The sequence below is a fragment of the Harpia harpyja genome, chromosome 11 (genome assembly GCF_026419915.1).
Source record: "Harpia harpyja isolate bHarHar1 chromosome 11, bHarHar1 primary haplotype, whole genome shotgun sequence".
Taxonomy (NCBI): domain Eukaryota; kingdom Metazoa; phylum Chordata; class Aves; order Accipitriformes; family Accipitridae; genus Harpia; species Harpia harpyja.
In genome coordinates, this window is record NC_068950.1 from 3207637 (window position 1) to 3221609 (window position 13973).

The 13973-nt window shown below is 48.3% G+C and overlaps 1 protein-coding gene across 1 annotated transcript in view; it reads left to right on the top strand.

The window, feature by feature from the left end:
• The window catches only part of PTPRS (protein tyrosine phosphatase receptor type S), a 100508-nt gene that overhangs the window by 75674 nt on the left and 10861 nt on the right, over positions 1-13973 (top strand). Inside the window, 4 exon segments of the mRNA XM_052800529.1 lie at positions 1926-2038; positions 4409-4456; positions 8672-8769; positions 11544-11667. Of these exon segments, the coding sequence (XP_052656489.1) occupies positions 1926-2038; positions 4409-4456; positions 8672-8769; positions 11544-11667 (383 nt within the window).

The following is a 13973-nucleotide window of genomic DNA, read 5'->3' on the forward strand; positions in this document are numbered from 1 at the left end:
TACCTTCCACCTGTGTTACCAGGGTTAGAGCTGAGCAAATGCTTCCCCTTTCCTCTGCAAGTCCTTTCTAACCTGGACATTTGTCTTGTCTTCTCTCCACTTACTGCTTTCCTGGACAGCAAGCCAGACAGGTAAGAGCACCAGATTTGCCATTTACTTAGGTTCTTTCTTGCTGTGTGTTAGGCAGTGTTTACTGTCTGTGGTGATGGGGCTTTGTTGGTACAGTTCCTACCGTTAGATCTGTCCTAACAGAAACCCTGTGTCAGATTAGCATGGGACCATGTTTGAGCTGGGGTAGAAAAAGCAAAGAAAGCCCAGCTTTCTCCTGATTGTCCATTCCTAAATGTAATGGCCCTTTCTCAAGCTGAGCAGCAGTGACAGTAAACGGCTCATAAAATGTTGGGTTAATGGAGCAGAGAAACACCCATTTGTGTTGCAGTCAGAGGTAAAAGCGGGTTTTCTCCATGTCTGACTGCTCCATACAGGCTGTCCCTGAGCCACTGGCATACTGGAAGCAGAATCTCACCAGCTGAGCTGTCCTCGCCCCATTGCAAAAGCTGTTCTTGCCCCATCAGCCAGGGACTTCTAACAGAGTTTGTTTATGACTGCAAAAATCAGACTTATTTCAAGCCATTTCCAAGGCTGGGAGAGCTTTCACTGGAAGTAACTGATGGGTTTAGCCAATGAACTATTAACAGCAGTTTCAGAACTGCAGCAAAAATAAACTACTCCCAAATTGCAAAGTGGTGTAATTCCAAAATGCTGCCCCATGCAGTGCTGGCAGGGCTCATGCCACTTCTTCTAGCTATTAATGACATTAAGAGACAGCTAAAAATGTACTGAATAACCTCCTCTCTGCCTAAGTAATTGCCATTATTGCTGCAAGCATATTATTGGAGGCTTCCATGCAACCCAAGCAGGAGAGGCGAGGAGTTCTACTGGCATCTTGCTAGAAGGGCTAGGGCAATATTTGCAAGCCTCAGGGTGTGGGTGCACATTCTCTGCCTGCTGGAGAAGTTCTGCTCCCACCAGCTTGTCACTGTTGCCTCGCCAGAGGTTATCACATCTTGAGATCAGCACTGGGCTTTGCTTCCAAATTCTTTTCAATGAGAATGAGCCGGGTCAGCAAAGACTTTTCAACTGCCTCAGCTAACCTAACCCATTTTGAGCAAAGTATATTAGGAAGCACTTACATGTGCAGCTCAGCTGGCAGGTTGGAGCGGGCTTCAGCTTCTGGCAAGAAGGTGAGACAGATCTCAGCAGGCACAGCTGTGATGGGAGAGGATGTGTCTACGCTGTTTTTTGAACCCAGATTTTTAGGGTTCTGCAGATCAAAAAAGGTTGAAAACCATTGCTCTGACTTCCCTGTCTGCAGCAAGGCACTGAGAGCTCCTAAACAAGCCAACAGAGCAATATCAGTACTTTACATCCAAGGTCACGGCCAAGAGATTCTGTACTTTTCCAAATGATTATGTTGGCTCTGGTTCTTTCAGGCTGAAAATGGCTTGGCCAGAATTGGAAGGTTTCTGCTTGCAGAGCTCTGCAGAGTTCAGGGGAGGCTTGTCTGTGCAGGGAGGCTGAGGTGTAAGTTCACAGCACCTCAGCTGCTCCTTGCTGCCTGTCTGTACTTCTGCTGTGAGAAGGGGGAACTTCCAGACTTGCTGGAAAGCTGCTGAGGGGCTGTTGGGCTGTTGTAAACCTATCAAATATAGCACTGACAAAACCTTCCAAACCTCATCCCTTTTCCAATGCATTTTATGTAACTTACATCCTTGGCTGCATCTGACCCTGATTTTGGTGGTAGCTATGTTCAGGTCTGAACGTGGCCTGAGTAGCTGAAAAGACTAAAAGGCCCATAAGCTAAGCTGCTTTGTCTTTTTGTTTTTTCGTTTTTGTTTTTTTTTTGTTTTTTTTTTTTTTTAAAGCAAACGGAAAGATTCAGAGCCACGGACAAAATGCCTCCTGAACAATGCTGAAATCACCCCTCACCACCCTAAGGACCCTGTGGAAATGAGGCGCATCAACTTCCAGACTCCAGGTAACCGGCTGCTAACCAGCCTTTCTCACTGGGAAGGCAGGAGTGGAGCAACTGCCCTTCCCTTAGCCCCTTCCTGCCTGCGTGAAGGCTGCTGCAGTGCTGCCTTTGAGACCCAGTGCTAACCTAGGATGCAGCAAGGAACCTCCAGCCTTGTCTATTCTAAGCAAGACTGCTGAAAGAAACCTATGTTGGGAAACCTCAAGGACCTTGCACAGGCTCTACCCAGCGCTAGCAAGGCAGGAAGAATGGCTTTCCTGGATACCCAGCCAAATTGGTGCATTCTGGGCTAAGTACACAGCTGCAAGTGCCGTGGCCGTGCCGAGCTTGCCAGACCACCAGTGCTGCTGTGCAGCACCATGCCTCGCGCTGGGAGATCCCCAGGGGCGGTGGAGATGAAGCGTGGCAGGCTTCCCAGCACGCGGTGCTCCAGCCACATCTGTAGCTGGCATTTTCTGCGTACATGCCAAAACACTCCGGTTAGGAGCCAGGCCTGCCCCGTGGGTTGCACGGAGAGAGAAAGGCAGCTGGTTGCTTCGTGCAGACGAGGCAGCGTCTCCTCGCTTAGTGCAGACGCCATCGCTGCAAACAGCCGCTGAGCTAGCGTGTAACTGCGCTTAACTCCTGGGCAGAGAGGCTCGATGCACCCTCTTTTCTGTACACGTGTGTCCCCATGCACATGCACGTCTAAGCTGCCTGCGTGGCACCTCTGCAAGCCACCACTGACACAGCCCGGCTCGGGCATGTCCTCACGCAGACAGACACTTGGCAATGCTGAAGAGTGCCTGCGCACTGGTACGCACCTCTGCCTCCGAGTTCCTGGTGCTTGAGGATTTGGAAGGGAATTTATTGTGCTTTTGGGGGGCTGGCTGTTGTTTTCAGTTTGTTTGTATTTTTTTGCTGTTTTGTGCTTGTTAGTAATGTTTCTGCAGCTCCTGTTTCCCCTTCCCATTCCAGTCCTGTCCTTAGCGTTGTCTGAGTTTTCTTAGGGTGAGGTTGGCAAGTCAGTAGGTACCCAGAGGGCAGGGATCTTTGGGGAAGCACAAAGGCAGCATTCAGCTGAGGTTTTCATATCAAAAAGAGTTAGGAACAACCTGTTAGTATCAGCCCACGCTCAGGAACATTTGAGTCTCAGCTGAGGAATGGAAGTGGGTTCAATCCAGCACGCAGGGACTGAATGTAGAGCAGTTCAGCAGCAGTTAGGTCCTTAAATCAGCTCTTACTTAGTGGTGCTCTTGCAGGAGAGTCTGAAGGTGTTTGAGATCTTTTGAGTGTCCCCAGCTGCAGCTCAGCAGCAGTTTGCATTTGTCTGGGCTCAGTGTTATATACTGGCTGCAAACAGGAGCTCCCTTTGGGAGTGTTCAGGTTGGCTTCTGGGTGCTCCAGGTGGTGGTGTGAGACCCAAGAGAAGGAGCTGCACTCCCCCATGTGAAACCTATGCTGAGATAAAAATAAAGATAAAAGGTTGTGGCCATCCAGCTTAGCCTGGGTGCTAAGAAGCAGCTGGAAGTACTGTTTCATGTGGTTCCCTTACTGGGTATTTCTCCCGGTCCCCACAGGACAGCAGAGTCAGCTAAGGGCACTTCCGAGCTTCAGTTAATGTGATCGATAGATGAGTGAGTCTGTCTTCTGATAACGCTGCTGTTCTGGTCATGCTATACCTCTGAATTCTTGGTATAAGAAGCTTTTAAAAGGTAGCTAAGACATGCAGACCTGCCATTAAGGCTCTACTAGGCAAAGGTCTGCAGATCTCAAAAGACTGCCTGGCTTTGTCCGGTCTAGCTTTAGAAAAATGCTGTCACCTTTTCTTTTTAAGTTTATCTAGCCAAAGTGTTTATCTAGCTACTTTATTCTATGTAGTTTGTAAAGCAGTAAAAGGTTTTAAAGGATTTGGGAGAGTAGGTCACCTGCCTCCCACAGAATTTTGCAGACAGTTGGGTGAAAATGGAAATGGATGGAAAATCAGAGCTTGGAGTGTGTTGGTGATGGAGAGATTGTGGTGCAATTTGCAGGGGAAGACTCCATAGGTGTTGTCTGAATTAAAGCCATTTGAATTAAATATATTGTGGTTTAGAAGGGGGCCTGTAGGCTCTTCTCCAGCCAGATGACCCGGGGTCCAGCAAGCAGAGAGTCTCTATCCTGTCCCCAGCAGCAAAACAGAGGGAGGATGTGGGAATGGGAGTACGTGAGCATCTGTGCAGCTCGGAGAGGGGAAAGCATAGCACATCTTAGATATCCTGTCCTAGCCTAATCAGCACAAAAATAACTTTCTTTTCCTCTTTAGATTTTTGTTGTTTTTTGGTTTTTTTTATTAGCATGAAATTTTTAAAAAAGTGTATATTTTATTTATTTATTTTTTACTGTTTTCTGCAGATTCTGGTCTGAGCAGCCCTCTCAGTGACCCTGAGTTTGACTTTGAAAGTTAGTTCCTGTGTGTTTTTGTTCCTGTTGGTTTCATTTTTCCCCCCATTATAATTTTTTTCTCTTCTGTCGCTTTCCTTTCCAATTCTGTTTCGTTCCTGTTATTATTATTTCTTTTTGCCGAATTCTCTGTATTCCTGCGGTGTTTGCCCATCTCATCCCTTTTCTGTGCCATCTGTTTGTCTGAACTGCGCTTCCAGTTTTACAGTATCAAATAACAGGCCTTTTGCAAGACGAGGGTAGTAGCAGCAGCAGAAGAATAGAGCCCCTGGTAGCAGCGTGGGACACTGTCCGTCCTTCTGTGTCTCTTTTGCTGTCCCAGGAGAAAGACCTGGGTTTCAAGGCTTTCTTTTCTCCCCATTGTCGAAGATGTTTCATTTCTGAAGCTTGGCTAAATGTCCCTCGTACTTATTCATGGGCAGAAAGCAATCTTTTGTGCACCGGTGTGTGAGCATTGTATGTGTGTGTGCCTGTGTTTTTGTGTTCATTGCTTCGTAACGTGGAGGAAGAGAAAAACGGAGCTGCAGCTGACGATCCCCTCTCTTTGGAAAGAGCTGCACAGGCACCTTTTCATGTCAGACGAGGAAAAGGGCCGTTTCCCATCTGTGGCAGGTGTCTGTTCCTTGGCATCAACTTGTTCCAGGAGCACAAAGACCAGAGGCCTCTCCGCGGTCCTCCACACCCCCTGCGTTTCATGCGGAGTGCCATCCAGCCATGGTGATTTTGCAAGGATAAATGGGCTCTGGCCCATGTAACAGATGTTAGGGTGACGTTTCTGGCGAGTTGGCTGGTGCACAGAGAATCAAGTCTTTTGTGATAAGATTAGAGAGATTCAAGTGATTGAAATGTTAGATGAGACTGGCTCTAAAAGACTTCATCCCCATTAGAAGCCAAGATCCCAGCTTTGCTGGGTGGGTTTGATTTTTTTTTTTTTTCTTTCTTACTTTATTTTTTTTTTTTTTTAAATGCTGGGCAGGGAAGTAGATGTGAGGTTTCAGCTGACGTGAAAAATCACAGGTGCTGCTTGTGCTCAGAGATGTGAGGGCTGGGACGTTTTTCTGAATAGTTTAATCCAAATATTGGTCTCTTTGGTATTGAATACTCCTGTCAATACTGTCCCAGTCCACCTGTCACCTTCCCTCACCCCCGTCATTGTAACAGAGGGGTTTTGTGTGTTTTTCCAAGCCACACTGATCCCTGGCTGAACCTCAGCTCACGGCAGCGCTCCCTCTGCCACCCTCACCGCTGCGGGACGTCTCCCTGGGTGGCAGCCCCGCAGGTAGCCAGGAGGCTGCTGAGCAGAGGAACCTGCGAGCCTTTTCCCTTCATGTCTAAATAAGTTATTGAATTAAAGCAGACAAAAGAGAAGCTGCTGCAGCTGACGCATCAGTGCTGGCTGGTACCACCGGGAAGTACTGCTCCTGGCTCGTTTAATATCAAACTCCTCCTGGATCTTACTGGGAACCCTGATGCACTTGGCATTTTGACCAGGAAAGTGTTTATCGCTGCAGAGGTTTCCGGTCTTCTTTTATTATAAAGAGCCCTAGAAATCGATCCGACAAGGAGATTTCTGTCTTTAACAGCAGCAAAACAAGGCAAGTTCCCATGTGCTCTCAGCCAGTGTCTGTTTACAGTGGGTTGGAGGTGGGGGCAGGATGTTCCCCAGCAAAGAGACAGAGCTGGTTTTCAGGAGGCAGTCACGCTGAGGATTTTTCTCCGAGCTTTTGTGAAGGAAACTTGTGAAATGCCTTCAAGGGGAATGTGACTTCTCATTCCAGATTGGCACAGTGGGCCTTTCCCATGCAGCCCACTTGCTCAGAGGGAACGACACGTACTGCTCCGTGACTTCTAAGCCAAAGAGAATCTGATGGTTTTTTTTTTTTTTCCTTGCTTGCTCATTATTATCAGGGTTTCTGATTGTGGCTTTTTTTTTCCTTTTAACCTATGTGTTCGTCATTTGGGATTTCATTTACGGCACTGTGTTTCTAAGCACGCTTCAGTAAATAACCTCTAGCTTTTTGCAGCAGAGTCAGGTGGTGGCAGCTGGGCTGAAAGCTGCCCGGTTGCCTCCCAGCCCAGGGGGAAGGAATCAGTGAGGAGGTGACCTACAGAGATCTGGAGATGGTTTATTGAGTTGCCAGAAGTTGTTCTGAGTAGGGTTTGGCTTTGCTCTAATGCTACAGCTCAAGGTATGTTTGCTGCCCTCTTCAGCCCTTACTTTCAGAGGCAGAAGGACAGACACTGAGAAGAGTGTTTATAATATTAACTTGGTTTGGTCTCTGATCTCTGGCATCTCAGCCAGTGTGGCCTTCCTGTCCCACGTGGGCAGAGGGGACTAGTTCCCCCAAATGCCCCCAGTCTGCATTTGTTGCTGTGGTACTGGGGTGGACAGCAGCCCCCCTCCAGTCCAGGGTGGGAAGCAAAGGAAAAATCCTTCTTCAGGTGCAATGGGCTACAGGACAGCAAAAGATTAACTAGGAGCTTCTCCTCCATAAGCTGGGAGAGACTTTCTGCCCTGATAGTTCGCAGAGTAGAATGGAGCCAGCGCAGCCTCCAGAATACTTGGGGGTTATTTTTGTGAGCTATTCTGGTCTATTCCCACCCCCACTTCTATTTTCAGCCAGACTTACTTGTGCTGAAAATAGATGTCTAGTTAGCTTAGGAGAAACCTGTTTGAGTGGTGGCTCAAGTCCCCATTCTGTGGCAGACTCGTCCCGTCCCCAGGCCTGGGGGAGGCAGCATCTCTCCAGAAGTCACTGTAAAACTGAGGATGTCATGCTTGCTTTGCCATCTCTGTGCTGAGTTTTCAGAGTATCTGACCATGCTGCTGCCACCGCCGCTGCTTTGTCACACACCAACACCCACGGGGCTCGAAATTCTCCCTGGCTTCCATCTCTTCTCCACTCCTTCTCATTGGGGGCACTGCCCAGGGCTTCTCAGCATGCTGCTGTCCTTGCCTCTCCGCTGTCATTCGTAGCGGGATCGGCTGGCAGACAGCATGGGAAGCCTTTGGAAAAACATGATCCAATGCAGATGAGCAAAGCACGGAGCGCTTTTCCACCTTGATTTGTAGCGTAGCTATTTGAGATGATAGGACAGGAAGGATCCCTGCTTTTTCCAGAGCTCCAGCTGCCCCTTTCGGAGCAGGATGTGCAAATCGCACTTCAGACTGAAAACCCAGTCTGCCTTCACTGCTCAGCCCCATTCGTGGCTGAGATGTGCCTTCAGTCTGATGCAGCGTGGCCCTCCCACTACCAGTACATCTCAGAGAAGATCGAGCCTGTTCCCTGGCAGTTCTGTCTGCCTCAATATGAGCACAACTAAGCGTTGGTGAGAATTGCAAGGGCAGCAGGTAAACCAGGGTCATGAGGCATCGGTCTCCTCAGCAAATTGTTTCCCATCCCCCAGACTGAGCGGGTGCAAGAGGATCTTTTGCCTCTCCATCACAAGAGGTAATGACCTCCCCAGCAGAGACTGCGACGAGGTCGGCACAGCCTGCCCCATAGGTGGGAAAGGGAGGGCGAGGACCGAGCAGCGCTGGCCGTGTGCGGGCCGTGCTGTAGAAGGAACATCATCCACCGGCCATGAGAGGATGAGGAGCCAGTGCTTGACGTTTCCATACCTGGTTGCCCTCTTGGACACAGTGGTCTAGCCTTCACCGCTCCATGAGCTCACCAAGAAGCTTACAGAGCCAGTGTTGTGCAAAGGACAATTCCTGAAAAGCCTCCCCTGCTTCCCCCCATCTGCATTCCCTCCCCCTGCCCCACATCACCATGGTTGGCTGGATCCCTGCCCCTTCCCTTCTTTTGTGTTGGAGTTTGTTTATGATCATTGCGGGTGCTGTAACATTTGCTGCGTAGGTTCCTCTGGCAGCGTTTGCTCATTTTAAGTCCACTATTGGAATCGCTAACATGCATCTGCTCTTTAGATTTTCCTTTTGGTTTTGCTCTGATTTATACATTGAAAATGGGGCCATCACAGAAACACTCTCATTTTACTGTTTTTTTTTTTTATTTCCTTGATTTTTATTTTTTACTTCCAAGGACACAATTTCGAGCCCTGAATTCTTCTCTTCTAACCTCCCTACTTTCATTGCAGATCTTACATTGTAATTTTTTTTCTTTCCTTGTTTCTTCTTTCTTATAAAATGTTGCAACAGTTGTGAATTTTAATTATTATTAAATGAGATTCTTTTCCTGCTGTCTTGTCTTTTAGGTATGCTCAGCCACCCACCAATCCCCGTTTCCGAGCTGGCTGAACACACAGAGCATCTCAAAGCTAATGATAACCTGAAATTGTCCCAAGAGTATGAGGTATGAGCAAGAGTGAGTGCTGTGCATGGGTTTGCAGAGCCAGGGAATTAGGAAATTCAGACAGGCCCTCATCCAAATAAACATAGCTTCATTTTAAGGATCTGGTTAGTTGAAATAAAAAAGCTATTTATGTATTGAAAATTAAGTACTTGCTCAGTGCTCTGCTAGGTTCAGTTCCAGATCATAAAATAGAGGCTTGGTTCATGAGCCATTTCTGTCCAAAGAGTGGGCATCTTGGGCAGGGTCTGCACTCCCTTCATGAAGGGGAATGCATTTCTGGAAGATGACTGCCAGACAGATGGGATGGGGAGTTGTCCTTGGGGGTACCTGTTTCTTGCTGCTGAACATGGAGAGGACCAAGCCAAGGAATGTGATACCCAGTTTTAGATAGCTGAAGTTAGATGAAATGAACAGCGAGTCCTCCACAGCTGGCATGATCAGCAGCCACAGAGCTAAAGCTGAGAAAACAGGGTGATTTGTGCCTCTCTTGTCTTGTCTGGGGTTTTTGTGCTCTTTCTTCTCCTTCCTGCTAATGTTTGGTTACTCAGATGCGCTCCTGCAGGCGACCAGCCAGGCAGACCAGTTGCTGCTGGACTTGCATTTCAAATGACTATCCTGGACTGTAAAATTCCCACCTTGCCGGGGCTGATGGGTTGGGCCAGTCCCAAGGCAGACTGAGGGGGGAAGGCAAAGAGCATCGTAGCCCCCACATTACCACTGCCACTACGCAGCACGGCATCCTTGTCGCCAGACGGAGAAGGGCTGTGTGCTTGCACAAACCTGCTCCTGTCTGCTTGTGGTATTGTGGCTGCATCAGCACTGGTTAAATCCCAGTGCGAATGCCCGGTGCTGCCGGGGCCATCGGTATGCGGGTTGCTTTCATTGCACATTGAACATAGGACTGAATTTTTTTTGTTGTTGTTCAAAGACTTAAAATGCCCTGATATTTTTAGACTAATAACTAGTCTAGACTGCCTAGTTCTGTTTGCAGGCAGAGAGCGAAGGGATATTTTCTGAACAAAGGACTGGTTCTGGGATGCTTTCTCCCTGGTCTGGCTTGCAAACATCGGCATGCGTGAAGCAGCTCTGTACTCGCAGCTCCACACCCGCGGAGGGGGTTGTGCGTTGGAGAAGGCACATTTGCTCTGCTGGGGTCTTTCACCCCACATTGGGGTGCAGGGGGAGCAGCAGCCTGTTAATATGCTCTATCCAGATTTCAAAGGCTGATTTGCATAATGCAATATCCCAAGTGCCCTGGCTTTGTTCCAGCACAACCTCCTCTAGTGGGAGAGCCAGAGCTAAACAAACATCGCTAATGAAATGAATGTGAGGCGAGATTAGAGGGATAGAGAGCAAACAGACACATTACAACAGTATAAATACCCATTAGTTAGAAACTCTCCGCAGCGAGAGTGCAAGAGGACGTTTGTGTTGGGTGGTTTTGCACCAGCATTGCCACAACCACCAGAGCTGAGCTGTGCCTGCGGGGGCTCTGGGGTCGGCACAGGCAGGGGAGGGCAGTGGGAGCGGGTGCCTGGCAAGGACCGACCTCTGGGAGCTCAAAGGGACGAATCCAGGCAGGCGTGTGCGGGACCCTGTCCCCACCAGCCAGGAATGGCAGGCAGGGAGAGCGAACAGCAGGAAACACGACTCGGCACGTTCCTGCCAAGCCTCCAATTGAGGCAAACCCCTAGGGCTCTGCAAAATGATGAAGGAATTAAGCCCTTGTTTTATTTAATTCTCTGGCTGAGGATTTAGAGGTAAATGTAATTAACCTAATTTCCATATCTGGGACAGCTGGACTTCAGAAAAAAAAAAAAAAAGCCAACCACCAAACCTGGCATAAATCACCGGGACAGGCAGAGAGAATTTTTCTCTCCAGTGCATTTCATTGTTTACTCCTTCATCCCTTCTAGGAAAAAGCCATGTTGATTCAGGTTCTTAGGGCCAGGGTCCTTACCCCTTCTCTGTCCGGGGAGATGCGCTCCTTCCACCCTGCTGAGCAGGCAGGTACCTGCCCCTGCCAGACTCCTGTGGTGCTTTCTCCCCTCTCCGCACCTGGGAGACCTTTGGCACTCAGTCTTTGTGGTCCCAAGTAATGCTGTCTCTGCTCTCTCTGCTCTATATAGAGCAGCTCTATCCCGTTCTGCTGCCCACGACAGCAAGTTTTTTCCCTGATGTTTCATATCCTGCTTGCACACGTGGTTATAAACCTTGTCCTAGCTTAAATATCTTCTTCCCCAGGTACTAGTACTCACCAAGACACTGGTATATTTATGCCCTCTTATTTGTTGTTTAGTTTAAGCATGCACAGATTTAGCCTCTTCATCATTTCATAAATACATCCTGATGTGATTGTTCCTGTTGTTCTCTCCCAATTGCCGGCCATTTATCAGTGTCGGTAACGCAGGGCTGTAACTAATCCAGTGCAGCCTCGGCAGAAGTACGATCCAAGGCCTCTGTATTGCAGCCTGAAATTGCACTGATGCTTTTGCCACCGGGTTGCACTGCATCATGCCAGAGGGGGAATTATCTCAGGTATTGCTCTGGGTGTGCTTGGGGCCATGGGAGGTGGGACGTGAGCACGCTGTGCCACTGCGCTGGGGCTATTCCACAGCAAAGATCGGTTCTTGAGGGAAGCAAACGGTGAATGCTGCGTTCCTCAGCTAGATCTTCAGAGCCGTGATCTGTCCCACATGGAACAAGGTATTCAGATCTTGATTTGCTGTTTTTCTCCTCTCTGACTCTTCCATTTTCTTTCCCAATTCCTCCAGTCCATTGACCCTGGCCAGCAGTTCACCTGGGAGCACTCCAACCTCGAAGTGAACAAGCCCAAAAACCGTTACGCGAACGTGATTGCCTATGACCACTCGCGCGTCATCCTGCTGCCCATTGAAGGTACTGTAGCATCTCTACTCCTACACGTTAGTGCTAGGCTGAAGTTGCTGCAGGGAAACATGTTGCACATGCTCTTCTCCCTTCCCTGTCACCCTCTATTTACATTCTTCTCTTAGCTTCTCCCTGGGAGTTTAGCAAGCAGGAGATACCTCTGTAAACCAGGCATTTGTTAAATTCTGGTGACTGACATATTCCCTGGAGCTGCAATCTCTCATTTCAAGGACTGGTTTATCGAGAAACTGTCTTCCCTTTACTTGGAGATCCCTACTTGATACGTTTTTGACTAACAGGAAGAATTCAGACCACATAGTGCTTTAGAGAGATCAGGAACGGGGCAGTGGGTGGCAATGGATGTGGAGTGTATCTGTACAGTGGATGAATGAGAAGTAAGCGTGGGGCTAATTGTACAAATGTGAGTGTCAGCAACATAGCAAAGATGTGGCTGCTGAGTTGTACAGATGTAAAGATCACTTGATATGCAGCTCCTGCTGCAGTCCTGGCCCCTAAAAGGCTAAGAATAAGAAGGGGTTAGTGTTAGCCTGGTAGGTTGTAAATTGTTCCCTGAGCTGCTTACGTGAGTGATGGTGCAGTCAGAAAATTTACATTAAATTTCACAACTCGTGGCTCTTGACAGAGTTGCTCTGGTGCATGCTAGGATAAGAGAAGCTTTTAGTGGAGAGGAGATGGAGTTTAGCAGGGCACCTGCTTTGGTTGCTGCTGCTGCCGAGATAATACTCGAGTTTTGTTGTCTCAGGTTGTGTGTGGCTGTGCTGTATGGATAAAGCATTTAAGGCCAGTTCTTGCATTGCCAAGAGCTGTTCATCTGAACAGAGAGGATACAGGATGTCCTGGTAACCCGCGGGTGAATGTAAAGGTTAATTCAGAAGCCCTTGTGACAGGGCAATTGCTAGAATAATCTCCCTCTGCTGAGGTAACTCTGAGGGACATGGGGAAGTGGAAGAGCTGTTCCTGAGGTAACAACAGATCACGGTGATTTGCCAAAAAGCTGCACAAATCTGGATTGGTCTTGTCTGCCATTAGAGGATTTTAAACATTTCTCATTGTAAAGATGACTGTGTCCTGGCTTGTTTTTCTTCTGGGATTAATATTGTATGAGCCAAGGAAAGCAAAGTCTTTAAAAAGTTGCTTTGTCATTCAAGGGAAAAGAGCAGAGCACAAGTGTAGAAGTGAAGGACACTTTGGGTTGGTCTCGGCTTTCAGGAAAACAGAAGCACGGGGCTGGATGCCGGCAGCAGTCCTAACTCTGCCCGGGTGGCATCGTGAGGGACCGATGGTGCAAGTATGACAGGCTGAGGTTTAATTTTCAAGCACCCGAGAGGTTCTGACAAGTCTTGGCTGGTGTGTTCCTTCTTACCAGGCTGTATTTTATGCTGAGGGCTGGAAGATGAAAGGAGTTGGAGGAATTAGTTGTTGCTTTCTCTTTGTTTTAAATCTGGATTTGTCAAGGCTGCAAATTGTCATCGTCTGCTTGGTCAGGAAGAAGTAGTGGCTTTAATTCCGTGACTTCTCTGTAACTGGGCCTGTCACACAGCGAAACATTACAGGAGCTCATGGCCACCATTTTAAATTACAGAGTGGACCCGAGGGGGCTGGAGAGGAGATTAATTCCGGAAGCTCAGCCTTGATCATGTTCCTGCTGCTGTTGCACAGCCACCTTCCCTCCTGAAATTTCAGATTGGGAAGGAATGGGGGCAGGGAACCCTCCAGAAATTTAATCAAAAGGCATTTCTACCAGCAGCTGAAATTACCAAGTACCCTTGAGGACTGGCAGGCAATTCAGCATGGATTGCACCTCGCCAACAGAAGAAGCAATGTCTATTGCTACAGCAGGATAAGGACTAGCAACCCAATTTCATATTGGTACTTCTCCCCACCCTTGGCTCCCCCTCGAGACAGGAGTTAAGCGTTCTGTACGGAGTTAAGCGTTCTGTACAGAGTTAATCATAGGTTAGCAGAAACCTGCCAACCTTGCCAGCCGCTCTGCTGTAATTAGGAATGGGCCAAATCGCCAAACAGTGCAGATCCTCCGTGCCAGGCTGAGGCTCTCTAAAGCTGAACCTGAACATCAGTGCTTGCCAATGTCCGTTTTAACTTCAGAGCAGTTTTCTCCTGCCATGTCCCAATCACCCTCTTCACTCTGGCAGTACGTCCTGCCACTCATACGAAACCCCTCAAGCAAAGATACAGGCGAGCAGCTGTAACTCAATAGCCTGTAACTCATGCGAATAGAAAAAAACCCCACTCCTAAAAATTACAGCGGACAATTTAAAGCAAGTCAAAGCCTG